Genomic DNA, 26491 nt, shown 5'->3' with positions numbered 1-26491 from the left:
CAATAACTGGAGCCCTTAAATTCTATACTGATGCAAATAAATCAGGAAAGATGGGTTACAAATCAGAAGAATTAAATAAGGTGGGACAAAGTCCTCATAATTCTGTCTAAAAAGCAGAATTATATGCTATTCGTTTGATACTAAGGTATTTTAAAGAATTTCTCAATATAGTCACTGATTTGCAATATGCAGAAAGAGTTATCTTACATATCATATTTGAAATTAATGAATTTGTACCAGATGGTACAGAATTGACTTCATTATTCATTCAGGTTCAAGATATAATGAGGAAAAGGTTTTATCCCATATACATAACAAACATCTGCTCCCATATGGGAAAATGTTGCAATGGAAAGGGCCTGCTTTTTTTGTCCCAGCCACCCAACTTACACATGAAATAATCACACAGGAACTGTATTCCTTTTCCTTACAACAACTGGCACTCCAACGTGGTCAATGATATCCATGTAAAACCTGAGAAAGTTTTAAAAGGAATTCTAGAAAAACAACAACAACACAAAGACAAAAAAAAAAACAAGTTTGACACAGTTTTTTGCTGTTTGCTGGCATCCTGCCGCAGCAGCTTCTTTATGAGAGATTTTTTTGACTCAGCAGATACATTAGAAAAAAAGCAGCAGTTTTAAAATGCCGGCTTTCTGAGCTATGCTGCTAGCATGACCTCTGTCTCTTGTGGGAGACAGAGCATTTGGATGGGGTTTGTGAGTAAAGTGCTATGGCTTGTTTGATGGAAATGTGGACTCACTGTGTGCCTTGAAATGGGGCAATGCATGTGGCTCAGAGGCACAAACAGCTCAGAGGTACAAGCAGCTCTGCCATGCCATGCTGAACTGTGTGGAGCACAGGCAGGAACTACCATATTTATCATAATAATAGCACAGTTTAAGTTTTAGACTGGGCAGGCAAACAGGTCATACCATTTTACCCCTACTAATGGTGCAACTTACTTTTTTAAGAAGCGCTTAGCATTTTTAGAAGTGCTCCTGGACAGTAAAGAATTACAGATTCATAATAGGACTGATTTAGACATAAAAGACCTTTAAATGGGTCACAGTGTTAGATAAATATATGCAGACTTGGGAGAAAGAAGAAAAAGAGTATAGAGAGTCATAAAATAATGTTAATTCTTTAAAAAAAGGGGGTAAAGCCTTTAAAGAGACAGATCATAGATAGTCATAGATTAAAAGAAGTAAAAAAAATAAGCCACATAAAAATGGAAAATTCACAAAGAATCTGGATTATGTATATATTGTGTTATCTTTGAATGTTTCGACTGTGACAGAACTAAGTACCAAGAGACATTTCATTGTATGGGCTGCTTAGCTAAACCAGCAAGTATATTATAAAGGTATCTTGACTTCAGAGTTTGAGTCTAAGAACATGCTGCTTGGGAAGAGATTTTTCTTTTGCTTTCACAGAAGATGAGAAGCTGTGGATTGTCTACAGGCAAATATGGTTTCATAGACCAAGGCTTTCTGAAAGGTTGCCATAAACACCCTCAAAAAATTTCTTCACCCACTTGCCAACTGAGATGAACCTAGCACACAGGATACACCATGAAAGACCTGATTAATAGCATATCCATACAGCAGGAAACAGTTTGGAGTGAAAAAACTATGCCCATATTCCCAAACATTGTTTATAAATGCTTTTTTTACATTTAAAGGGGGATATAATATAGATATGAATATTTTGCCTTGGTATGGATCTTGGTTTACTGATACAAATTTAAGGTCGATCTTGTTATATGTATATTTCTGCTCTTGATTGAGGTGATGTGACTGTGTAGTTCATTTTAAAAATGTAATGTATAATTGAGAAATATAGGTTAATGGATAATCATCTATAACAGTCAAGCTTGTAATTATGTTTGTTAGATATTCTAGATATATAAAGATATATTTCAGTTAGGTATTAATTAAACCTTTCAGAGACCTTCAGAATATGGCATTTAAAACCTTTAAGAACTTAGAACTTTTCATGACAGTGATAAACATCTGCTCCTGGCAGCACCAAGCTACTTTGAGAGGAACATGGGCATTGAAGAGGCTTCTTACCCATTTGGGCAAGAAACTGATCTTGCCTGGACTGCTTCACTGGACATGCATGACCTGCAGATAAATGACTTCTGAACTTGCCTAAAGGTGAGATGATCCTTCAGGGTTTCTGCTTAATGAAAGACTCTATGAGACATTCTGCAGGATACAGAAGAAAGTGACTGAACTGTCTTTGAATTTTCCTGCTTCATGGAAAAGTCTGCTGGATACTATGGGCCTGTAGGCTAAAGATGGATGTCCCTATGGTACAGAAATACTTTGGGTGATTGTCCAGGTAGTGAGATGTCTCTGTTAATTCTAGAATTTTAGAAGTTGCTTACAATGTACTTTCTGTTTACTTAGGTAATATTATATCCTTCTGGAGTCTTTGATGGAGTTGAAGAATAAATAGTAATAATATAGCTTTGCTTAGTTATGATAAAAGATAAAGTAGATATAAATACTGTAACTATAATTCTTATTTGATACCTGTTTTGTTATATGTAATTTTACTATGTTAAAGTTAAAGCCTTGGGCTGGAAAGATGGCTCAGAGGTTAAGAGCACTAGTTGTTCTTCCAGAGGTCCTGAGTTCAATTCCCAGCAACCATATGGTGGTTTACAACCATCCATAATGAGACCTGGTACCCTCTCCTGGCAGACAAGCATACATGCAGACAGAGCACTGTATACATAATAAATAAATAAATCTAAAAAAAAATAAAGTTAAAGCCTTCCTTTTTGTTTAAACAGAAAGGGGAAAATGATGTAGGAGGTCCTTCTTTCTATCTGTTGCTTGTTAATGAATAAAGAAACTGCCTTGGCCTGATAGGGGCAGAACTCAGGTAGGTGGGAAAAATGGAACTGAATTCTGGGAGGAAGAAATCAGAGTCAGAGAATCCATGGATCCTCTGCCTGAGATGGACACTGGTTAGAATCTTGCTGGTAAGCCACAGCCACATAGCAATATACAAATTAATAAAAAATGGGTTAAATCAAGATATGAGAGTTGGTCAATAAGAGGCTAGAATTAATGGACCAAGCAGTAATTTAATTAATACAGTTTCTGTGTGGTTATTTTGGGGGCTAAGCAAGCCAGGCAGCCGAGACAAAAAAGCGGGCCCTCTTCCTCACATCAGAAAACGAACTAAATTTGCTGAGATTCAAAGCACAGAAACTTTAGGAAGAAAAGAGGCAGAAGAAAGTCAACAAGGCTCTCAGCCTGTACTGTCCCTATTGGAAAAGAAGATGACTATGAGAAGCAGAGATCCTCAAGAAAGGATCAGGTGTGAAAGGATCATCCATAGAAAATATAAAAAGATACAAAGATGACTGTTGTCTATGAATCTCAGAGGCATTAGTAGGCATCAGAACAAGGTAGAAAGATACAAAGGTCAGTAAGTTCAGGTTCTGAGGGTGACACTCAGTTTTCAAGTTATTACCAGTGTAATGTTTCAGCATATAAATAAATACCTGCACATATATGTCTACAATATGTCTACACATATAAATCCTTATACATGGAGATCAAATCTCTTATTCATCATTTCAAATATGGAGCACTCATCAAACCCTAACAGCATTCTGAGCACCTGGGGATGGGACAAGGAACAAGACAACATACTTTGTGTTATGAACCTACCCTGCTGTGTTAGAGGCATTAAAGCAAAAATAATAAACTCAGGAAGCAATTAGTGGTAGAACCAGGGTTAGAGCTCAACACAAAAGCTATCTTCTTATTAGATAAATTGACTACACACTTTGAAGATGAAAACTGAATATTAAAAGGATATACTAGATCAATGGTTCTTTTTTTTATTTATTTACTGATTCTGACTTTTATTTCCCTGAACGAATCATTAAAATTTAATCAAGAACAAGAAAGACATTTCACTGGACATTATCAGAATCACTAAAAGACAGTAAAAAAATAAATCTTTATGCCAAGTAAATTACTACAATTGTATCACAAGTATAAGATCCTTTGGATACATCAAATGCTTTCAATTTATTAAATATAATCAACCATTTATTCTTTTTTTTCTTCCTTAACATAAGATTATTTGTTCTGAAGTGGATAGCAATAATGAAAATTGAACTTCAGGGAATATTTCCTGCTACCATTGAAGAAATAGCTCTCATTATGGTCTGTACTGGGTCTTACATTCAGGTTTTTTTATGTACTAGTTAATTTACTCTAAATAGTGAGAGACTAGACTTATCATTTTAGAGTTGAAAAAATCAAATAATACAGAAGATAAATAGTCCAAAATTATGAAGTGAAAAACAGAAGCAGTTTTAACCATTTCTCGATGGGACAGTCATCATGTGAGATGCAAGTCTAAACTGTACAAGAGGTTCACTACTGTGGGACTTATACTATGGTCTTGTACTATGTCACTTGTAGTAATTTAATAAAATGCTGATTGGCCAGTAGCCAGGCAGAAAGTATAGGCGGGGTGACCAGGCAGGAAATATAGGTGGAGCAATGACAACAGGAGAATTCTGGGAAGAGGAAAGAGTCCATCAGCAGTCATAACAGAGGAAGCCAGACTGAATGGCTGCAGAATTGGGCAGGACAGAAACCTCTGTCAACACTTCATTCTATAAGGCATTATTAGTTCTACAGTTAGAGAAGAGCCAGCTAAAGCCCAAGGGAAATTACGTTAATTCCCTGAAACCAAAAGGAGATAGATGACATTATTAGGATAATAGATATGATAGAAAACACACAAGAGGACTAGAATCTGATTAATACTAGAACCTGATTAGTGTGTGTGTGTGTGTGTGTGTGTGTGTGTGTGTGTGTGTGCTTATGAGTATGTAGATCAGTAGTCCTTAACCTGTGGTTTCTGACCTTTTGGGAGTCACATATCAGATATCCCACATATCAGATAATTACATTATGATTCATAACAGTAGCAAATATCAGTTATGAAGCATCAATGCAATAGTTTTATGGTTGGGGATCACCACAACACGAGGGACTGTATTAAAGGATTGCAGCATTAGGAAGGTTGAGAACCACTGTACTAGATTAAGAGATAAAACCTCTATTTGTGGGGTCACACTTAATATCTAAAGCAAGGTGTATGAAATTGATGTGTCAGTCACATAGAAAGAGAAGTGGGAGAATAATGGGGGAGGGAGGAAGAAAGAAGAGGATGTGGGAGAAGAAAGAAGTTAACTCAGTCATCAAGTGCAAAACATTCAGGAAATAAATGTTAACTGATAAACTCTGCATCCTCAGTAGATTCTCAGTCAGTTCTGTCTTAGAATATTCATCTTTCTTCTCTGCTTCTCCAAGATAAGCACTTACTGCCTTTAGATCTGAATCTTTCTTCATATCATCCACATAAGAAAGGACAAAGTCGATCTGCCTAACTCCATCTCTGAAGAAGATTGAATCTTTGCTTTGTTCGCTTCTTTGAAACTGTAGAAGACATAATTAACATGATTTTACATTATTGTGTATTCTCAGAAGGCAAAAACATGAAGAAAAGTCATTGCAATTTGGCCACCACTTCATTTTTTTTCCCATACTTAACACAGCAAGCAAGCCAAAACATGACAGAAATTAGGTTCCTTTTAGAACATAAAATTTCACAGAGAGAATTAAATGATATATGCTCAGGAAAGGCTGAAATGCTTTAAGTACATGCTAAGCACATTAACCACATGCTATCACAAAAATGCTGCAAGTAGATCAAAATGTAAGATGAATATACTCATACACAGACAGCAAAATACATACTCAAACAGAAATGTGTGGTTTTAATTGAACATCACACCAATTAGTCTACTAAGTATTGCATTATTACACATTTCTTCCAGGGCACAATCAAAAACCAAGATGCAGTTAAGAATCAGAAGCAGGGAGTAGGCAAGCAACATCACCATGGCTAAGTCCTACAAATGTCTGTCATCAGTGTCTCAAGTGAGTTACAACCCATCTTTCTTTATGATTTTATGAATTTTCTCAAATAATGAAAGTTACATGTTCACCTTTTACATGACGTGCAGCTCATGAATTCCTTCCATTTTGTGATAGCAAAAGAAAACAACAAATAAAAACAGTACTGAGCATTTCAGGGGAAAAAAAGATTTCACATTTGATTTTCTTCCTCACCATTCATGGAAAAGGTACAATACTATGTACTTTTGAGTGACAGTCCCTTGTGAGAGGCTCAGCATCATGCAAAGGTTGGTGGGAGGTCTCCCAGTTGCTTTCTGAAACTGGTAAATGAGAGCTAGATCTATTGATTTTTTTTCTTAAGCAGGTACATCTGCTAACCCCTGAGCACCTTCTGCAGGCCTTGTGCTTGTCCGCACTTTTCAGCTCAACTGAGAGTTCCCATAAAAGGGGCAGAAATCTTGGGCTTGATCTGAGGTCTGTGAACACAGTAATTCTATTTGCCTATGGGTCACTGGTGGCTGTGGTGGAGGAGAAAGAGGCACTCGAGGCATATGAGGATAAGAGTGGTGAAATAAACACAAAAATATCTAAGGAGAACAGACCAAGTATCAGAAAAAATTAATTCAAAGGCTTGACTTATCTGTCTATCTCTAGAAGACCTAGAGTCCCTCCCCTTTCATAAAGGAATGATGTAGGTGAGTCTTCTTTCTGTGTGTTGCTTTCATTTGGTTAATTAATAAAGAAACTGCTTGGCCTGATAGGTCAGAACACAGGTGGGTGGTGTAGACAGAACAGAATGCTGGGAGAAAGAAGCAGAGTCAGGCAGATGCCAGAGAGCCACCCACCATGAAGCTGCCAGGTCAGACATGCTGAATCTTTCCCGGTAAGCCACGAGCTTGTGGTGACATATAGATTACTAGAAATGGGTTGAATCAATATGTGAGAGTTAGCCAATAAAAGGCTAGAAGTAATGGTCCAGGCAGTGTTTAAAAGGATACAGTTTCCGTGTAGTTATTTCGCGTGTAAACTAGCCAGGGAGCCGGGCGGCGGGAACACAGTCTGCCGCTCCTTCTACAACAAAGGGAAAGGAAAAACTGGAGAAGCAATAAGCTGCTCCTCCGCAAGTGAGTTTTAAAAAGGAGAAAGTAAATGAAACACTCACTGGCATTGTTGCACATCATTGCAAAATGAACATATTTGGTAAAGTTCACCAAAATGTGTGGAAGCCAATTGGCAAGAGAGGCATAGTTTAGTCCACATATAATCAAAGACAAAGTCAGAAAGCAAAATAACATCCATCTTTTGTTTTGTGACAACCATGATTTGCACAGTAGAACCTTGGAGAAATCATTCCTGTTTTTTAGAAGAGTTCATAGTTCTCAGAAGACTAGCCCTAGGATTCCCTTAGGGCTGGAGTTATGACTGTGAGCTATGATGGTTGCTGAGGTTCAACTCTGCAAAAGCAGCCAGTTCTCGTAAACATGGAGTCATTTCTCCAGCCCCAAGTCTTCAGATTCTTAACAAACTGATTAGAGCTAAATGGAGCAGAAAAAAAAAAAACCACTTATTTTTTTTTTTACAGACAAGTGGATGTCATTAAAACACATCATGCTTTTATTTTACTGAAAACATAACATAAAGAACACATTTTAGTATATGTATTTGTGTGTATTGTAGAGAGCTGCATGGAGCCGCGCCTTTAAGATGGCTGCCGCCCTCCATGAACCCAAAAGCGAGCGCTCTCTGTGATAAACAACTTCTTTTATGGTGATGGCCCATGACCTGCTATGATCATGTGTCACTTGCGTATGCTTGAGCCTATGGGCGATGTCCACGTGGCACTCTGGGATAGGCGACCATAGCCTATATAAGGTCTGGGAGAGGTCTGCCCCGAAACAGAAACGGGACAGAAGCGAGAGAGAAACAACTGTTCAAGGTCCTAAATAAACTGCACGCAAGAAGAGCTCCGGTGTCGCGTCATCATTGCTGGTTCGAGGCGGTCGCGTCAGTGTTTATTTGTCCTTAAAGATGCCCAGTTACTACAAAGCAATACACAGTTAGGATCTAGCTTACCATCATTTATAATCCTGATGATTCCTGAGCCTTTGAAGTTATTTACACTGTCTGTATGTGTGTTTGCATGTATGCTTTTAGGAAGTAAGCTCATCAAATGGAAAAGACTGAGAATTACCATGATTAAATGCCAACTGCCTGCTAACTGGGAATCAGTGATCAAGCCCCCCTTGTGTGTACAGCATTCACGGAACTGAACTCAGAAAGCATCCAGGCTGTTACTGCAGACACTCAGGCACGGGCAGCAGCAGCCAGCACTGTTTTACCATAAGACGTCTCCTCAGGAACAAATTGAATCGCTTCTCAGGCTGTGGAGCAACCAATGAAGAGTCAGCACAAATCTTTTGGGGCTTCAACACACAGACACACATCAATAAAGCTGTGCTCTGTGGTGAACGGCTATGGTGAGACATTCCAGCCCTGGAGCAAGACTGTTGTTCCCTAAGATGAAGGGTTTGCTTCCTGAAAGTACAGCCACCACCTACCTGGAGTTTATCGTAGCTAACCCTGGCTTCACAGTATAGGTGTCGGGCTGAAGCAGGTGTTGTTGCTGAGATGGTTCTGACTTAGCAAGACCTGCTCTGCCTCAACACCAGGCATGGGTAACTACAACAAGCCCCAGAATTAGTTATTCCAAATCATCATGACACCAAAATACTCCTAATGCCTGCATAGATGCCGCCCCTCAGAGAGCCTGTGTTCATGAGTTTCTCTCACATCTTGCCCACCATTGCTGTGCTACAGGAAAGCTGGTAAAAGCTGCATTTCTGGTGGTGATTGTCCAGCTGAATCCTTCCTCCCCTTAACCATCATACACACCACAGAACTGTCAGTCCTGCCCCTATTTCTTAAAGAGAACACTAAAGGTACAAGTCATTAATGAAAAAAAGGGGAAACCTAAATTTTAAAAAAATACATTTATTTTAGAAAAAAAAAGCCCAATGATACTCCAGCCAAAAACAGGCTGCTTTTCCCCTCACTATCCTATATTTGAATTCAAGAGTGTCTTATGGACTTGGTTTTCCCCTTCTGGGTTCCGGAAACAGTCTATTTCCCTCTGGTCCCTGGTCCCATGGGCTGCACTGGGTCCATGGTTGCTATACCTGTATATGTTGGGAATCTCCTGCACTATGATAATCTGTACAATTACTCCTCAAAGCATCCTACTTTGAACATGTCTAAGAAGATCTTGGCTGACACAGACGCACTTCGTGCTGACTGATTGTAAAGAGAACAAAAGTTCTCTGGAGCAGCGATTCATTCTCAGATTCAGGCTAGAAACGGACAAGATGAACCGGCAGTATCTTGTAGTATCAAAAATGAAGAAAACACCAAGAACAAAACAGAACACAATAATGGAGTGTGTCTAAATTATACTGACTTCACTAAAAAGCTCCCTAATGCAATGAAATAAAATATTATTGAGCTTATAACACAAGATATAAAATAAATATCTATGATGTGATGCCAAGGAAGGAAGGAGGAGGAAAGGAGAGGCCACAGAAGAAGTCCAGGGAAAGGAAATGTGATTTAATGATAGAATGTTTGTCTAGATGGTCCTGGGTTCAAGTTTTGGCACTGTTAGTGTCAGTGAAAGAAAAACCAACCAAACAGTTATGACTATCATCTACTTTTAAGATTAAGCACAACCCTTAGCACTCATGTGCACACTGCATACAGACACAGAGACTAGTGAAGCACATAAGAAGAGGAACATACAGATACATAGTAGTGGAGAAACCTGAGCAAACCCACTTTAAGCCAAATAATCAAGGCTAAAGTGTCCCAATGTGCCCAGGACATGATGCAAAGCTGATGAGACTTTTTGACTTTCTCCACCTCCAGTTTGAATCATTAGAAATACATTAGGAATGCTCCAGCTGGGGTGCGCTCTACAAAGTAAAAGGACAGCATCAACCCTGGAGCTCACCAGATGCAAGGAAGTACTTAAAGTTGCCTCCACCAGGAGGTGCAGAGGAGACAGAGCTACTAAGCACAAGTAAGGACCTTCGAAGACAATGACAGGGGAAACTGAGGACACCTGAACTCCACTTCCTGTCTTCCCAAAGAGCATCCTTATTTACTCAGAAAACAATCAAACTTTAAGTTCAATAACTTCTGAGTTGGATCTAAGATTAATTTTTGAAGTTCAAATTATGATTATTCTTAGGCATTAATTTATAGCTAAGCATACTGTAGTGGAGTAAAAAGGCTGAGGGTTCAATTCTAAGACCTGCCCCATAAACACAGAGTGGTTTTCACAAAGTCTCTGCAACAGCCAAACTTATTAAAAGTGTAAACTAATGTTCCCTATGTGCTGCTCTTCTTACCATGTCTGCCATAATCTTTTTCTTAAAAAATAATTTTCCAAAAGTAAGACATTCTCAGACACCATACATAAGGACCTGAGATTGACATGACAGTATCCAGGTCAGGACACAAAAGAACACCTGTGTCTGTCCACCCAAGAAAGGAAGTGTGGGTCATTGCTTACCAATGGCTGCGACTCTTTACTGATGAGGAAGCTGGTATCCCTGGTGCCCATGCCCTGTTAATAGCAAAAAGTGAGTGAGAGAGGGGGAGATACAGAGCTGTTAAGAATGACCTGAGTAAAAAACCATAACATTTAAGTTTCCAAAGCAAGAAAAGTGAGGTTCTCTCTGTAGAAACACCACACCTTGAAACCTAAACTCTATTTCTCCATCTGAAACGGTATATGAAGTTGCAAGTATGTGTGCATACATGCACGTGTGTGTATGTATCTGTACACATATCTGTGTAAGGTTGGAAAAAAAAGAGAGATGGGAGTAACAGAGGAAGGAAAAGAAACATTGTAGAGGAAGCTCTACTAAGTCCTGAGACAATTTGCAACAGGTGAAATGCTTAAAACCTTCTACCCCACAGTAAAATAACCAGAACCTGTGGTATTTTTAGGATTCTGAGCAGGACCAACAGGGAACACGCATCACTGACTGGATGTTTCATGTTTCTTGGCATTGGTTTGAAATTATTGAAAATTTGTAGCTTTGGGGGCTGGAGAGATGGCTCAGAGGTTAAGAGCATTGCCTGCTCTTCCAAAGGTCCTGAGTTCAATTCCCAGCAACCACATGGTGGCTCACAACCATCTGTAATGGGGTCTGATGCCCTCTTCTGGCCTGCAGGCATATACACACAGAGAGAATATTGTATATATAATAAATAAATATTTAAAAAAAAATTTGTAGCTTTGAAGATGACACATCATGCTTTAAAATAATGAACAATGCAAGACAAATCCCTGTGCATATATGATACACTCAAGCCACATGGAATGAAAGTGTGTCTGCTTTCTTGGACATGGGTTTCCAATCCACTTGTTGCTCAGTGGTGCTCACACCACAGCACTGGCTCCTGAGGTCTCACCTGTCCACTTTCTGAACTTCGAGGGATCGGATCAGGAGTGGCCCCAATTATCAGAGGTGACCTGAAGTCCATATCTACATTGGGTATTCAGTTTTCTCCTTTGTTGAGTATCACATCCAACATGTCACTCTAACTGCTTGGTTCTGGGCAAATCAGTTTTGAAAAACAGTCAATGTGGATTAAGGGCACTTCAGGAGCTTTTGGGAATATACTGCGTGTTGTAGAGTTTACATAGTAGATTGCAAGGAACAACAGTCTCTCTGTCTTCTTAGCTAGGAGGAAGATAGGTTGAGCACAGGTATATTCAAACTACTTCAGCCAACACAAATCACACTTGTGACTGCAAAACTGTAACAAAATAACAAATAAAACTAACCCATCAAACAGTTCTGAAATGGCAGCCTCTACAAACTAACCACAAAGAGATAGAGTGAGGTCTCAGAAGTTAAGAGTAATTGCTACTCTTTTGGAGTACCTGGATTTGTTTCCTAGCACCATGTGTAACTCCTATATCTTCTGGCCGTCCAGGGGCACCTGAATACATGTGTGCATCACAACCACCCCCCAACACACACAATGGAAACTTAAAATCCAGGAAAATAAATAAAAATAAATGGTGGAACTCCATTTACACCATGAAGGCAGTAAAGGAACTTAGTTTGTCCTTGTTTGACCCCAGAGTCTTCAAACATCTGTATTCTATGGACATACAGAAAAAGCAGTTGTTTTACATATGAAATGACTGAAGAAAACCACACAGTACTGGTTATGTTCTCACAGGAACTTGACTATCTCACACCTTAAAAAAAAAAAAAGGTCAGTTTGTTCAAATTTGGACCCAAACTGACAATTATGTCTCCAACTTGAAACATAAACTGGTAGAGTTCCTTCCTTCCTTCATTTTTAAACTCTTGGCTGTGTATTTCATTGACTCCTGTAACCTAGATTTGGTATGTCTAAGAAGAATCCTTACTATGGTCAAGCCTATGGTTCCTCAACAATGGCATGGCTTTCATTGTCATATGCCCTCCTTCCCAGTGCCCAGTAACTAACCAATTAAGTAAACTTGTACAAAATAGAACAGCACTGGTAAGTCAATGGATGTCACATACTTCTACAAGTAACAAATGTGGTCTTATTCATTCAGAGGACCCACAAATCGTCTCATTACTACACCATGCGTGTTTGAGGTGCACAACATGCCGTCACAGGACAATCTCACTTTTCCTCCATTCAAGGCTCAGCTGATTGACTACACAAGGCTGGGACTTGCAGATCCAGAGAGCAACTGTATTTGATTTTATTGTTTTAGATAAAAGTGTTTTCTTAACTCTTGAGTCACTTGAATCAGATAGTCCTCAGTAAAAATATGTTTTCCATCCCAACAACCATGGTGTAAACAAATGTCACACACAAAACAGCATTACATGTCCCTACAGTGTTTTGTTTAAAGTTATTGTCTTGCAGATCAAACCCCAGCACATCTGAACTTATTGTACAGGAAACCTCAATATAAATTCAAATGAGACTTTTCCACTACAACAATATCTTGCTCTGCTCCATTTAAAAATTATGTTTTTAAATGAATTCTGGAACTTGTGTCACTCTTAAATCAAGCAACTGTCTGACAGTGAAACTATTTGCAAAAGGTTGGTTTTCTTAAGTGAGAACACCAATCTAATGTTAAGTTTAATAGTGAATGAGGTATGGGATCTGTCTCACATTAAAAGATGATCAAATCAGAGAATTATAGGCGAGGATAAGTGGGGTCCAAAGCAGTTATACATCTGAGGTGCTAACCTTGACATAATCTTTGTATTTTGCATATAATGAAGTTAATACACAGACTTACCTCATTCCTTTGGAAAACATAGTTCATTTCTTTGGCTCTTAAACCTAGAAGAAATAAGAAAAAGAAAGATAAATTATGTTGTAAATTAGCAGGTTTAGACACAGCAAAAATTATAGTATTTTATGAGTGATGAAATTAACAAATTATTGGAAGTCAGTGAACACTGGCAAAGAGCTTATAGTAATTTTCTGGGAATGCTCAACAACTGCTCCAAAAGTGAGAGAACTAGACATATAAAGAGAACTAATGGATCTTCCCTCACATTGTATGGGAAACACCAATAACTGGAGACTCCACATCTATACTGATGCAAATACATCAGGAAAGGTAGGTTGCAAATCAGAAAATTTAAGTGAAGTGAAAAATAGTCCTTATGATTCTATCCAAAAGTCAAAATTATGTGCTATTCTCAAGGTACTAAGGGATTTTAAAGAACCTCTCAACATAGTTACTGATTCACAACATGCAGAATGAGTTGTTTTGCATATTGAAACCACTGAATTTATACCCAATGATACAGAATTGAGTTTATCGCTTATTCAGGTACATAACACACATTTCATATGGGTCTGTCAGATCCTCTAGCATAAGGTAATGCACAAATTAATCAATTATTGACAGGAAATGTGATGAAATCCTCAGAATTTCATAAAAAACATCATGTCAATAGCAAATGTTTTAAAAAGGACTTTTTAAATGCATAGCAACAAGCCAAGGAGAACATTAGAAAATCTTCTACTTTTTCATTGTACAACCAAACACCACTACCTGCAGGAAGTATCTCAAAGGGTATGCAAAGGAATGAAATCTGGCAGATGGATATGTTCCATTTGGAGAATATGAAAAACTAAAATATGTACATCACACCATTGATACCTATTCAGGTTTCTAATGGACAACTGCCTTGCATTCAGAAAAGGATGATTTGCTAATGATACATTTATGAGATGTTATGGCCATTATTGGTAAGAATGACAAATGAAGAAGACAATGTTTCAGCATATGTCTCTAAGAAAATGAAACACTATTTTTATTACTATATAAAACATATTATAGGTATACCACATAATCCTACAGGTCAGGCAGTTATAGAAGGATTAAACTGAACTACAAAGGATATATTAAACAAACAGAAAGGGATGATAAACACCCCTAGAAATTGAACTTTGAATTTCTTTAATGTTAATGCGAAAGAAACAACAACTGCAGAGACAGTGGACAATAGAAAAAACTTCTGAATTAAATAAGCTGATGTACTTTAAGGATGTATTGACCTCAGAATGGAAACTAGATGTACTATGTTGGGGAAAGGATCTCACTCTTTTTTCTACAGGAGAAGAGAAGCTATAAATACCATCAAATCTATCCATATTCAATTTGAAAAGGACAAACTTCTTGATACAGAGAAATGACAGGTCATTCACTGTGGTGACAATTCTACAAGTTGTAAGGAAACCTCACAATGGTTGGGGCAGGATTCTGTTCTTGTCTTTGCAGGAAAATAGAAAATATCCATCTTTGAGATGTTAAGAGACCTTGGACATCTAGATGGCTAAAGAAAAAAAGATAGCTATCCATAAAGAATCACCAAATAAAGAAAAATTTGGTTTATGATACCAATATTCTCCACAGGGTAAAATCTCACTCCCCAAACACAAATATCTCCTTACTTTTCAATATAATGGTAGTCCCCAACTGACTTAAAAATCAAAGCTGGCTTTGGAGTTGGTCTGTGGCCCAATCCTCCTATAAATCAAAGCATGTTGTTAAAAGAAAAACTCAGAGTTTCTGTCTCATATCAGGAGAGTCATCTGGTGTGGGACAGAAGAAAAATAAAAACTTTGGGACTAAGGTTATTATCAAAACACTGTTTTCCAGAATTCAATTTCTCCCTATACCTATTATCATCTCCACAGCACCTTTCTTTCAATGTCTACTTAAATTTAAACTTTCTGTTTTTATATGTATAATGTTTAAGTTTTCTACAGTGAATAATAAATTTTTCTACAGTAATCTTTGAAGTCTCTGGGAAGAAGATGGTGCCACACAACAAGGATTCTACCTGGTTCATATGATGCCATTCAGCTGATAACACCGCTTAAAGATTGGTTTTGGACTGTAAACTATTCAGAACAATTTTCAGGTGGCTAGCTGAGATGAATCAGTTTCATATACTACTCTAACCAGGACATGGGACAAGCCCTGAACTTTTCCATTACACAGAGACTGGACAAAAAATAATACAGCTACCACTCCCAGGTCTTGACAATTAACCCAAATTTTTCTTTCAAGATCCCCTAAAGATATTGTTGCCCCTAGACAGCAGGAAGTAAATTTAAGAATACAATGCCCATATTCACAGGAGGTAGGGTGGATGGTTTTTGATCATTCAATGGATTATAGATATTATAGATATGACAGGATAAAAGGATAGATTATTGAATGTACTCTGAAAAGAAAAAGGGAGCATACAGATATGATAAAATAAAAGGTAGATTGTTGAATGTACTTTTAAAAAGCAACTACTAATTTTAAATGTTTTACATTGGATTGGACTTTTGTATATTATATACAAATTATGCATATTGATACAAATTTGAGATTAATTTTGTTAAAACATATGGTACACTCATTTCTTATCTTTTTCAAGGATACAGCTCATTTAACAATGTAAGGCAAATTTCTAGTCCTTGAAAATTATTCTTATCAACTCTTTAGGATAATAAGGAAATGCAGGTTAGTAATTAGTTACTCACTATAGTTGAACTTGTAGTTACATTAGGTATATTTTCAAGGTCAAACAAAGATATATTTTAGATAGACAAGTCATCTTCAAACACTTCAGATCTACAGATTATGGCATTTAAGATGTTTCAATAACATAGGCTCTTTTTCATGACAATGAGACAAGTCTGCCCCTGGCAGCACCAATCTACTTCAGAGAAGATGATAGACATCAAAGAAACTCCATATGCAATTTATTATTTTTATGGCAAAAGTAAGCCACTGGGCAAGAAAATGCCCTGCTGTGACTTACTAACACTATGCTGTCCTATTGGACAAGCAGGACACAAAAGAAAGTGACTGCTAAACATTGTCAAGACAAAGCAGGACAGCCCTTCAGAATATCCCGCTTCACAGAAAAGTCTGTCAGATATGCTAGGACTGTAGGCTGAAAATGGGTCTCTCAATGTTACAGATGAACTTTGGGTGACTCTCCAGGAACACTACTGTTTCTGTTTTTACTCAACATTTTTTTTGAAAGTCACTTGCTTGCACTTCTTGCATATTCAATACTATTGCCTTCTTTAGTCTCTGAGGGAGTTGAAAGCTAGATAGTTATAGGCTTTTTTTTCTTGTTGTTTACCTGATGCAGAAAGCAAGTTATGATAGAAAGCACAAGATTTTGGACTCACCAAGATAGGATAGATATGGAGCATTTTCTCTGAATTTGTCAAATGCAAATGGACTAGACATCATTGATGCATTTATTGCCTGTATATATTGTATATAGTTATTGTACTTATTGTATATAGTTTTTCTTAGTTATAGCCTCCTATTTTATTTTAGACAAAGAGGGGAAATGTAGCGGCATTTTATTTGTATTTTAATAACTAAAGCTTGCCTGAAGATCAGAAAAGTAAAACAGCCACACACCTTTAATCCCAGTTGCCTCATTAGCTTGCCATAGATACCAGGTGGTCATGGTGCATGCCTTTAAACCTATAACTAGAGAGGATTATAAAATATGAGGAAACAACTCTCAATCTTAGTCTCATTTTGAAGTTTCCTGGAGGCAGGATCACCACTCTCAGACTGAGATCAAGGTAAGAGCCAATGGCTGGCTGCTTTGCTATTCTGGTCTTTGGGTTGAACCCCAATATCTGTCTGTGAGATTTTATTAATCATGCTACACTAAAGCATGGGCAATATGGAAAGATAACAGAGTTTAGTATTAACTGTGCTTTCAGGCTCCCATTTGTTCCTCAAGCTATGTTCCCTACACAGGTAGATACTGTACACAGGGAGACAATGCATCACGGCAAACAACACAGCATCCATAGCTTCCCTTTCAGCTGACACATCAATGACACAATGCCATCTCCATCTTATAAAGTATGTGAGCTGATGTGTGTGCTTGTTGATATTGTTGCTATTATTAGGATATGTTATATTCCAAATTCATTTTTCTGGAGTTCTGTAAATTATTTGGTTTATGTTTCAGAATAAAGTTCTTAAAATTATTTTTATGTTCATATCTTCGTGTTGCAGGAGGCATTTTTAAGATGTTAACACGTCCAATAATTCATCAGATCATGCCTTTTTCTCTTTCTAAGTGGGAGCATGGTGGGAGTAGGAGGCCAAGAGGGAAAGGAGAGGAAGGAAGGGGAGTGGGAAAAATATATAGCTCAGTAAAAACAATAAAAACAAACAAACAGAAAGGTGTTAACACTTAAAAGCACAACATGAACCTTAAACAACAATGACTGTGTCACTTAGATTTCCTGAGTGTAGACTTTTTTCTTGTGAAAGAGAAAAACAGAAATAAAACATCCTTTGAAAGGTACATAACATACAAAACCACACATCAAGGACTTTCCCAGTGAATATGCCTCAATATATAGCTTGGGATTCAACAATGCCCCAAACAATTCTCATTTGACTTGTGAGTGAAGGGAAGACTCTTACATGCCTTTGTGCTATGGTTTGGATATGGTTTGAGTGTGTCTCCAAGAGTTTCACATGCCAGAGGTCTGGCTTCCAGTGTGACAATATTGAGAAGAGAAGGCAAGAACCCTGGCAACGCATGCATGGGCAGCCCATATATGGTGGTTATGTTAAACTTGTCCATATTTGGGTTTCATGGTCCTAATTTATGAGGTTGACTGACCAAGTCTCTTCCTCAAGAGGGCACCAGATCTCATTATAGATAGTAGTGAGTTATCATGTTGTTGCTGGGAATTGAACTCAGAACCTTTGGAAGAGCAGGCAGTGCTCTTGAGTGCTGAGCCATCAAGAGCCTAGTCACACATAATTGGAACACTGCAGGCATCCCATTTGGAAGAAACTCCTTTAGTTCTAGAGGAGTCGCAGTCATTCCTTACGAGAACGAGCTGTGAGAGAAAGAGCCCATCATGCCCCAAGTCTTTCTGGCATTACGTCTTATCGTAAATTGTTCTCTTGCATTTGCTCCTGCAGCATCAGTCATCGTGATATGTGGCATGGCCAGAAATCCCTCAAGCTGTGCATATGTCAATTGCTCAACTCTAAACGCATGAGCTAAATACTACTCTGCTCCTGACTATCACTATCACTGTCAGACACTTCATTAAAGCAACAAAAATTAATTAACAGGCCTTATGACAATGAGGTCAGGATCAAGACTCTCAGAGACATGTATTTATATCTGAAGTTATGGTAGCAGGGGATACCAACTCACAGATTATCACAATTTATCACAATTACACCAAGGAACAATGCAACCCCCAAATAGGATCACATCACAGAGCCATCAAAAAGCAGTCCTTAAACAAGGAGCACAGAGCACTTTATGGCTCCAGTTTTATGAAGAAAAAGGTGAAAATTCTAAACAGGAAACCCTCCTTTACCTGCCTCCTTTGCTCTGTTTGACATAAAATTAGCCAGGATAGACACTTTCACTTTCAAACTCTCATCTGAACTTGACAAGATGGATTGGAAGATTCTGACAAGGGTTGCTCTACATCTCCCAGTCTTCCAAGGTCCCTGCTACCCTCCCCTCACTCTGTACCCTTGAATCTCATGCTTGCCTTCCCTGGAGTAAACTGTCTGCACTGGCTCTGCCCTGCTGATACTTCACACTGTGGCAGCTCAGATATTCTCCTCCCCAGCCTTGCCCCAAGTCACTTCATGAGTTCTTCTCTGTGTGTTGAATCTTCTGAGCAGCAGTATTTGAGGAGGTTAGATTCTTTTTCCTCCTATATTACACACACACACAAACACACACACACACACACACACAGAGAGAGAGAGAGAGAGAGAGAGAGAGAGAGAGAGAGAGAGAGAGAGATCACTTGCTATCCCATGCACAAATATTCACAACTCAGGTACACACACCAAACATGAGGCCTGGAACTGAAATGAGAGTTCAGAGGTCCAGAGTAAGCAGTGTTCTTCCAGAGGAACAAGGCTCTGCTCCCAGCACCTATATCAAGCAGCTCATAAACGTCTGCTATTCTAGCTCCAAGGAACCCAAGGCTCTCTTCTAGCTTCTACAGGCACCTGCATGCACACAGCAGACACAGCAGAGACACACAAAGATAAAAATAAGGGCTAGGGAGATGACTCAGCAGTTTAGAACACATATTGCTCTTGTAGAGAGGATCAGTTTCCCTTCCCAGCACTCACACGGCAGTTCACGACCATCTGTAACTCCAGTCCCAGGGGATATAATGCCCGCTTCCCACTTATGAGGGCACCATGTATCCATGTAGTAAACATACATACACGTAAAACTCTCATACATATAAAATAAAATAAAATTTAAAACACTTAAAAGTAAATTTTTTTTTAAAATATTAAAAACCAAGTGTCTTGAGAAGGTCAAATTTGGAGCCAGTTCTTCATGAGCACTTTGAGATCCCTCCAGCCCTGGAAGCTTGCTGTATGTAGGCAAGAAAGCAAAGTTGTGAAGGGTGGTACTAACCACTGAGGAGAGTCACCATTTACACACTACAGAGGAAAGCCAGCACAGACTGGGCAACCGATTTTCATGGAAGGCACCTTACTGTGAACACATTCTCTTGCAAAAGCAGAGCCCAAAATAGCCCCTGCATTTGCCAAGAGATCATCTCATGTTACATGCTTACCAACAGCACAAAATAAAGCGTAACCACATGGCACCAAGAGCAATGTTTTGATAAATATCAGACCACAGATGGGTTAGTGTTCCCAAGCTTATACTGTGTCCTGATGTGCAGGAGGAAGCTCTACCACCCAGGCTTTTGAAATCACCTAACAGCAGATTTCTTAACGTGTTCCTATTGAGAACAACTAACAACAGCATGGGAACTTAAATAACCTCTTAACTAAGGGGTGGGTGCTTTTATTAGATACACTGTTTAATATAGCTATAATATGTTTTTACATCCAGCTTTTAAACTTTCATTTCCAACGCTAAACTTCAATTTACTTTTTCCAGTTATGTCAATAGCAGTCACAGAAGCATAGACAAAATCTGGTAGTTTGAATAAGAATGGCCCCTGTAGGCTGACATACTTGAGTTCTGTACACGGACCTGTTTGGGAGGGATTGAGAGGTGTGCCTTGTTGGAGGCGGTATGTCACTGGGGATGAACTCTGAGGTTTCAAAAGATCACATCACTTCCATTTAGTGTCTCTCTCTCTCTCTCTCTCTCTCTCTCTCTCTCTCTCTCTCTCTCTCTTTCTCTTCCTCCCTCTGCATTATGTCTGTGAACCAGAACTCTGCCATGATGGTCATGGACTCTAGTCATCTGGAACTGTGAGTCCCAATGAACATTTTCTTTTATAAATTGCCTTAGTCATGGCATCCCCTCACAGCAACAGAGAAGCAGCTATAATAAATGGGCTTCCAGACCAATAAAGCAAAGTATGGGACTTTCTCATTTTACACCTGGAAAGATAGGAGTTGTCCGGGGAACTGTGCTGCCGAGTCCCTGCTCTCCCAAGTGTCTTGCTGCCATTTCCAGACATATGGACAGGATGCAGACACCAGACTTCTTATCAACATAATTTTCTCCCATATCCACTCAAATAAGAGAGATAACTGTGATTATATAAGGAAAGACACCCCACAATGTCATTTGCTATAAAAAGAGATGAGCCTCAGGAATGTTCTGAAAGTCCTTGGAGAGACAGAAGCTACATTTGTTCTCATGACAAAGGGTTGCTAACCCACAGCTTCTAGTAAGTAGGCTTACCTTAAGACTAAATCACATGGAGCTACATATGACTGAAAAATGAAATAGTTCATCTCCATGTGACTGCAATGTAATATTTTTTTATTGCTTAGAAACTATCACATCGCATATATTTTTTGTTTCATATTTTTCATTCAAAAAAGACATAGAGGCCAACTGTTAGATTAAAAAAAACTATGCAGACCCTTAGAAAACTGTGGCCTTGGCTTAAGTTAGTCAATACAGAGTGACCACATGTTTCATGGACCTTCTGAGATAGACACAAGAAAAATGAGAAACAATGTTTAAACAATAACTTAGAAATGAATGTTCATTGTTGTATATTCACTGTAGCATAAAGAGGGAAATTAACTTTATGCCCAGGATTTGATGAAGGAATGAGCGTGGCATTCCTTCACAATGGAATACCACTTGCCAAATAAAAGGAATGGTGTACTACGTGACTGAACCTCAGAAACATATCAAGATATAAGGCAAACAATGGTGCTACATGCCTTTAATCCCAGCACTTGGGAGGCAGAGGCAGGCATATCTCTCTGAGTTCAAGGCCAGCCTGGTCTACAAGAGCTAATTCCAGGAGAGACAACAAAGCTACACAGGAAAACCTGTCTCCCAAAACCAGGAAATAAAAGATATAGAAGCCAGTTTTAGCAGAGCACAGACTTCATGGTTCTATTCATCTGAAATGTCTGAGAGAAGGAAATCTACAGAGACACAAGGCACAGGAACTGGAAATGGCTACAGAGAGCATTATTAGATGATGTAAAAATGACTATGGCAATGGTCACAAAACTAAATATGCAGGAGCCATTAACTGCACACTTAACTGGTAAGTTTTATTGGATGAAGATTATGTCTCAATGAAAAGCCATTTTTAAAAGGGAAGAGAGAAGTGCAGTATGGTGGTGTCCCAAGCCTTGAATGCCAGCACTTGGGAGGCAGAGGTAGGCAGATATCTGTGTGTTTGAGGCCAGCCTAGACTGACTACACAGTGAGACTCTGTTTCAAAAAGAAAAATAATGGGTGTGGGGGAGACAATAACAATATTCTTGGTCTCGTTAAGACCAAATAGGAAGACTACAAGTGTATCTTCTTATCATTTTATTTTAATGGAGCCAGGAGCTCCTGCCTACTGAGCACTCCACACCCAGTCTGCAACTGGAGTTCTGCCATGAGTACAAAATCTGCTGGATTACAGAGTGAGAGATTTTATCTTCTCCTCTTCCAATACCAGAACACCTTTTATGTCCAAAATACTGGAAAAAAGAACACAACAAACAAATAAAAGATCCAGAATTACTAAGAGAACTGAGACTTAGTAGTTCCAGAAGGAAAACTATGTTTAGGAAAAAATGTGTTAACTAAACTATAAATCGACAAAATATAGGTCAGTGTAAGCCTCCGTAAAAGTTCACTAGTGTTTTCAACAGAAATAAGGCTTCATTTAAAGCTCTCTCTCTCTCTCTCTCTCTCTCTCTCTCTCTCTCTCTCTCTCTCTCACACACACACACACACACACACACACACACACACACAAACACACACACACACACACACCCCATAGTGTTCCAAGAGCTGTTAGACCTTAGGGTAAGTCCATCCTGTAATCACTGTCTCAAAACCTGTCTGAAGGTCTGCAGAGAGCTGACAGGAAGACATCAGAACAAGTTCCTTACAGAAGCGTCGCCAACTGTGCAGACTATCCTTGGGAAACCCTGGCCGGGGGCACCACAACACACCAATCACTCGATGTCAGAGGGGTCCTAGACAGATGCCCGGATATCCTAGGGAGTCACAGGTTGCAGGTCCCAGGTGCACAGGTGGATCGGGGTACATCGCGGGGCACAGAATGTCACCCTCCACCTGGCAAGCAAGGCACAGGGCAGGGCTTACCAGGCTGCGAACTTTCCCCAGGAACCGCCTGCAGAGAAATTTCACGCGCCTGTTCAGCGCCAGCCTGCGGTCCTACCTTCCTCCTCCACCATCTCCAACAGGTCCGGGTCACCCATCTTTGCCAGCTCGTTGAAGGCACCGACGAGCGAGATGCAGGGGGTGTCTGACCGCTGAGACAGGCGGCGAGATGTCTTGGGGCGGAGGCTGAAGCGTATGGGGGGCCGCCGGTATTCCAGCTCTGGCTCTTGATACCAAGTGGAGCTCGCTCTCTTCGAGGCGCTGGAACGTTGTGAGCCCAGACCCAGGGACACCTGGGGCGCCAGAGACTTCCGAGGCACTAGGGATACACTGGGAACCGGGGACGATCCAGGAGCCAGGGACGATCCAGGAGCCAGGGACGATCCAGGAGCCAGGGACGATCCAGGAGTCAGGGACAATCCAGGAGCCAGGGACGGTCCAGAAGCCAGGGACGATCGGGGTGCCAGGCTCAAGCGGCCCTGAGCCAAAGATCCAGCGCGGCTCCTCAGACTGGGCTTCCTCTCCAGGCGGTACTTGGCTTGAATCAGACTGTCAACTAAGCCCTTGTGTTTCATTGTCCGGGAGCGATAGCGCTGCACTGTCCCTTCCAAGTAGGGCTCTAAGTACTCCTCCCGGTCCGGCCTCTGCTGGCCTAAATGGCTTTCTTGATTCTGTTGCCCACCCACTTTCTCCTCCAGTTCATGCTGGCGATTCCTCCTCTTCCCTTTGGACCTTCCTGGCACCTTGCCCTTAGGGATCGCTGACAATTCACTGATCTCTCCGGACAGCCCAGATTCCTCCCCAGTTTCTGTCTCCTGGACTCTCACCGTCTTTATCCTTCTTCCTCCCTCCTCCAGGATTCCCATCTGGTCCTCATCTGAGCCCCTCATCATGCTTACATCCCTGGAGACTCCAGGCCTTCTTTCCACCCTTCTTGCCCTCTCAGGGACCCTCAACAAGTTTAAATCCACGGCGACTTCAGACACCCCCACTTGTCTTGCCTCCTCAGGGGCCCTCACAACATCTACATCTTCTGGGACTCCTTGCCCCTCTACCCTTCCAGCTTCCCTGGTTACCCCAGCCCCGGCGGACTGCTGGGAGTCTTCTGGCTCCCGTCCCTCCTCCATACAGATGTAGAGTTTCCTGTTTTAGTCGGTCCACCCACTCAGGGCAGGTACCCACAGTTCACTATCTCCAACACTTCTCACAGCCTCTCTGGTGGGCGGCCTCGGCCTGGCCTACTCGTAGCCCTGGTTCCCCTGGAGACAGGCTACGGCAAAAAGTTCTTCACAATCGGGGCTTATTTTCTGTCGGGAGAGAAAAAGAATCACTTCTCTTAAAGCAGCTCACTCCTTTTAAGGCACGAGTGTGACGTCTTCTCCAACGTTCCAGAAGACTCTTGGCTAGGTATCTACTGAATCTTGGGCATTGATTCTTTAACGGTCACTTCCTTGAAGCTGAGCCAAGGGCATTTTTACAGTGAAGAGAAGGTTAGATACAGTGGTTAAGTTTGAGTCAGTCTCTTGCTTCAAAGTTGAACAGGTATGAGCTAACAAGCACTAACTGTAAGCTAACAGTGCACTCACGATGCATGTGATGGGGGAGATAGAAATATAGGAAAATCTTTCACAGTCTAGATGATGTGGGGAGCACTCCACTGAGCACTCTGGGAAGAATGTTTACCTGCCTCTTACTGAAAATGAAGCAGAGGAATTCCCAGGGAACAAATTGCTCTGAATTGGGCCCGGCAGCCCCACAGTAATTAGGAGATAAGAATTACTGTTGTCCGTGAGGTGATCAGACACCTGAGCAGGGCGCCTTGGCAATGCAGGGGACATATCAACATCTAGGGCTAGATTGGGGTGAGTTGAGAATTAAAAAACAATCGACCAAAGAAAACTTGGTGTGTCTTGCTTGGTCTCGTGGCTGCTGTGTGTTCCTCTGTTCTAGGGGTGTTCTGAAATGGAGAATCACCTTTTAGAGATTCCAAGATGGCTAGGACTTTGCAGCAGGGCTGTGCTCTTGGCTTCTGTACACAGTTGAGATTTTCTCCCGCTGAGCTTCTGGGAACATGTCGTGCTTGATCAAGTGATTCAAGGCTTTGGACAATTCTCTCCTTGATGTATTTTGCAATTGTATTTGAAGCATGGATGTGCATAAGCGAGCAAAAGATGTGCTTGCCTATGAATGAAAAACAAATAAATAAAAAGGAAAAGGAAGAACACAATTGCTCCTTGGTATGGCGGAGGAGGAAGTTTATTATAGATAAAAGGGACAATGTAGGTCCAGATAGGGACATCTGGGAGGATCCAGAGAGGACACAAGCAAACTGAACTGGTTCGTTCAGGGAGAGGAGGAAGGGAAGTGAAGGAGAAGATGGGAGTCAGGTTAGCAGCCAGGAGTCCTGTAACCAAAATATCTGGATTATATAGGGAAGAGTCTCTGGCAGAAGGGCAGCCCAGCCCCTGGTCCTGTGAGCTCAGGGTCTAGGGTAGGGTATGAGAGCCATACCCTGTAACAGGTAGAGACTGAGGAATGCTGGGAGAAACCAGAGGCCAGGTTGGCTTTGATGTGTTAAATAGACACCTCAGCCATTTGTCCTCGGTTTGAAACATAACATCCCGTAATCATAATTATGACAGAACTGTTTGGTTCTGACTCATTGGCCTCCCCTTACACAGTACATGTATCTCTTTCTGCCAACAACACTATCAAAGAGCCCAAAGATGTGTCTCCTAGGTGGTTCCAAATCCAGCCATGTCACTCAAGATTAACCTTTACACAGTGGAGCTGCCATTTGTCCTAGTTTCACTCCTTTTCCTCAGATAAAATATCCTGACATAAAGCAACTTAGAGGAGAAAGGCTTTCATTGAACCCACAGGTTTTCGTCATCATAGCAAAAGGGGCACAGCAGGAACCTGAACCAGCTTGTCACATCCCAATGGAAACCAAGACAGCTTCTTGGAAAGTTCCACCTGCTTGTCCCCAGCATGATGGGGTTAAGGTTATTTGTTCAGTGGGAATTCTGGCGGAGCAAACCCTAAGGGCCTGGTTGCCACCTGCCCCATGACTTCTGGCGGTGGTGTTCCTACTGATGAGCGTCAGGCCTCCTGGGCTTAGCAGCTAAAGGTTTCAAAGACGGGTGTTGGCCAAAGAGCACAGAGAGACGGGATTGCCTTCCTTCCAGATCTGTGTGATGGCATTTGATGACTTACGGTACTGGTAGCTCATTAGTTTATTAGTTAAGTTTCCTGCTAAAAATACAGACAGGTGTGCCTCGTTCATAGGCTTCATAGTCCAGGATAGCCAGGTTTCAGATGTAACTTCAGAGGTTCAGAAGGTTT

At 40.4% G+C, this 26491-nt stretch overlaps 1 protein-coding gene across 3 annotated transcripts in view; it reads right to left on the bottom strand.

Moving 5' to 3' along the window:
* The window catches only part of Ano5 (anoctamin 5), a 90101-nt gene extending 65499 nt beyond the window's left edge, over positions 1 to 24602 (bottom strand). For 2 of the 3 annotated variants that reach the window (XM_048442429.3, XM_048442447.3), the window contains exons 1-4: positions 23205 to 24459; positions 13297 to 13340; positions 10537 to 10590; positions 5373 to 5486 (exon numbers count right to left, since the gene is read on the bottom strand). In XM_048442429.3, the coding sequence (XP_048298386.3) occupies positions 5373 to 5486; positions 10537 to 10590; positions 13297 to 13340; positions 23205 to 24273 (1281 nt within the window). In that variant the 5' untranslated portion in view covers positions 24274 to 24459. Of the gene's footprint in view, positions 1 to 5372; positions 5487 to 10536; positions 10591 to 13296; positions 13341 to 23204 lie in introns of all 3 variants that reach the window. The other variant, XM_085682701.2, reaches the window with a different exon arrangement.
* Between the last annotated feature and the right edge of the window lie 1889 nt (positions 24603 to 26491).

Source organism: Myodes glareolus, chromosome 24 (assembly GCF_982192425.1).
Source record: "Myodes glareolus chromosome 24, mMyoGla1.1, whole genome shotgun sequence".
Classification (NCBI taxonomy): Eukaryota; Metazoa; Chordata; class Mammalia; order Rodentia; family Cricetidae; genus Myodes; species Myodes glareolus.
The sequence above is the reverse complement of the archived record's forward strand: the minus strand, read 5'-3'. Positions and strand labels throughout refer to the sequence as shown.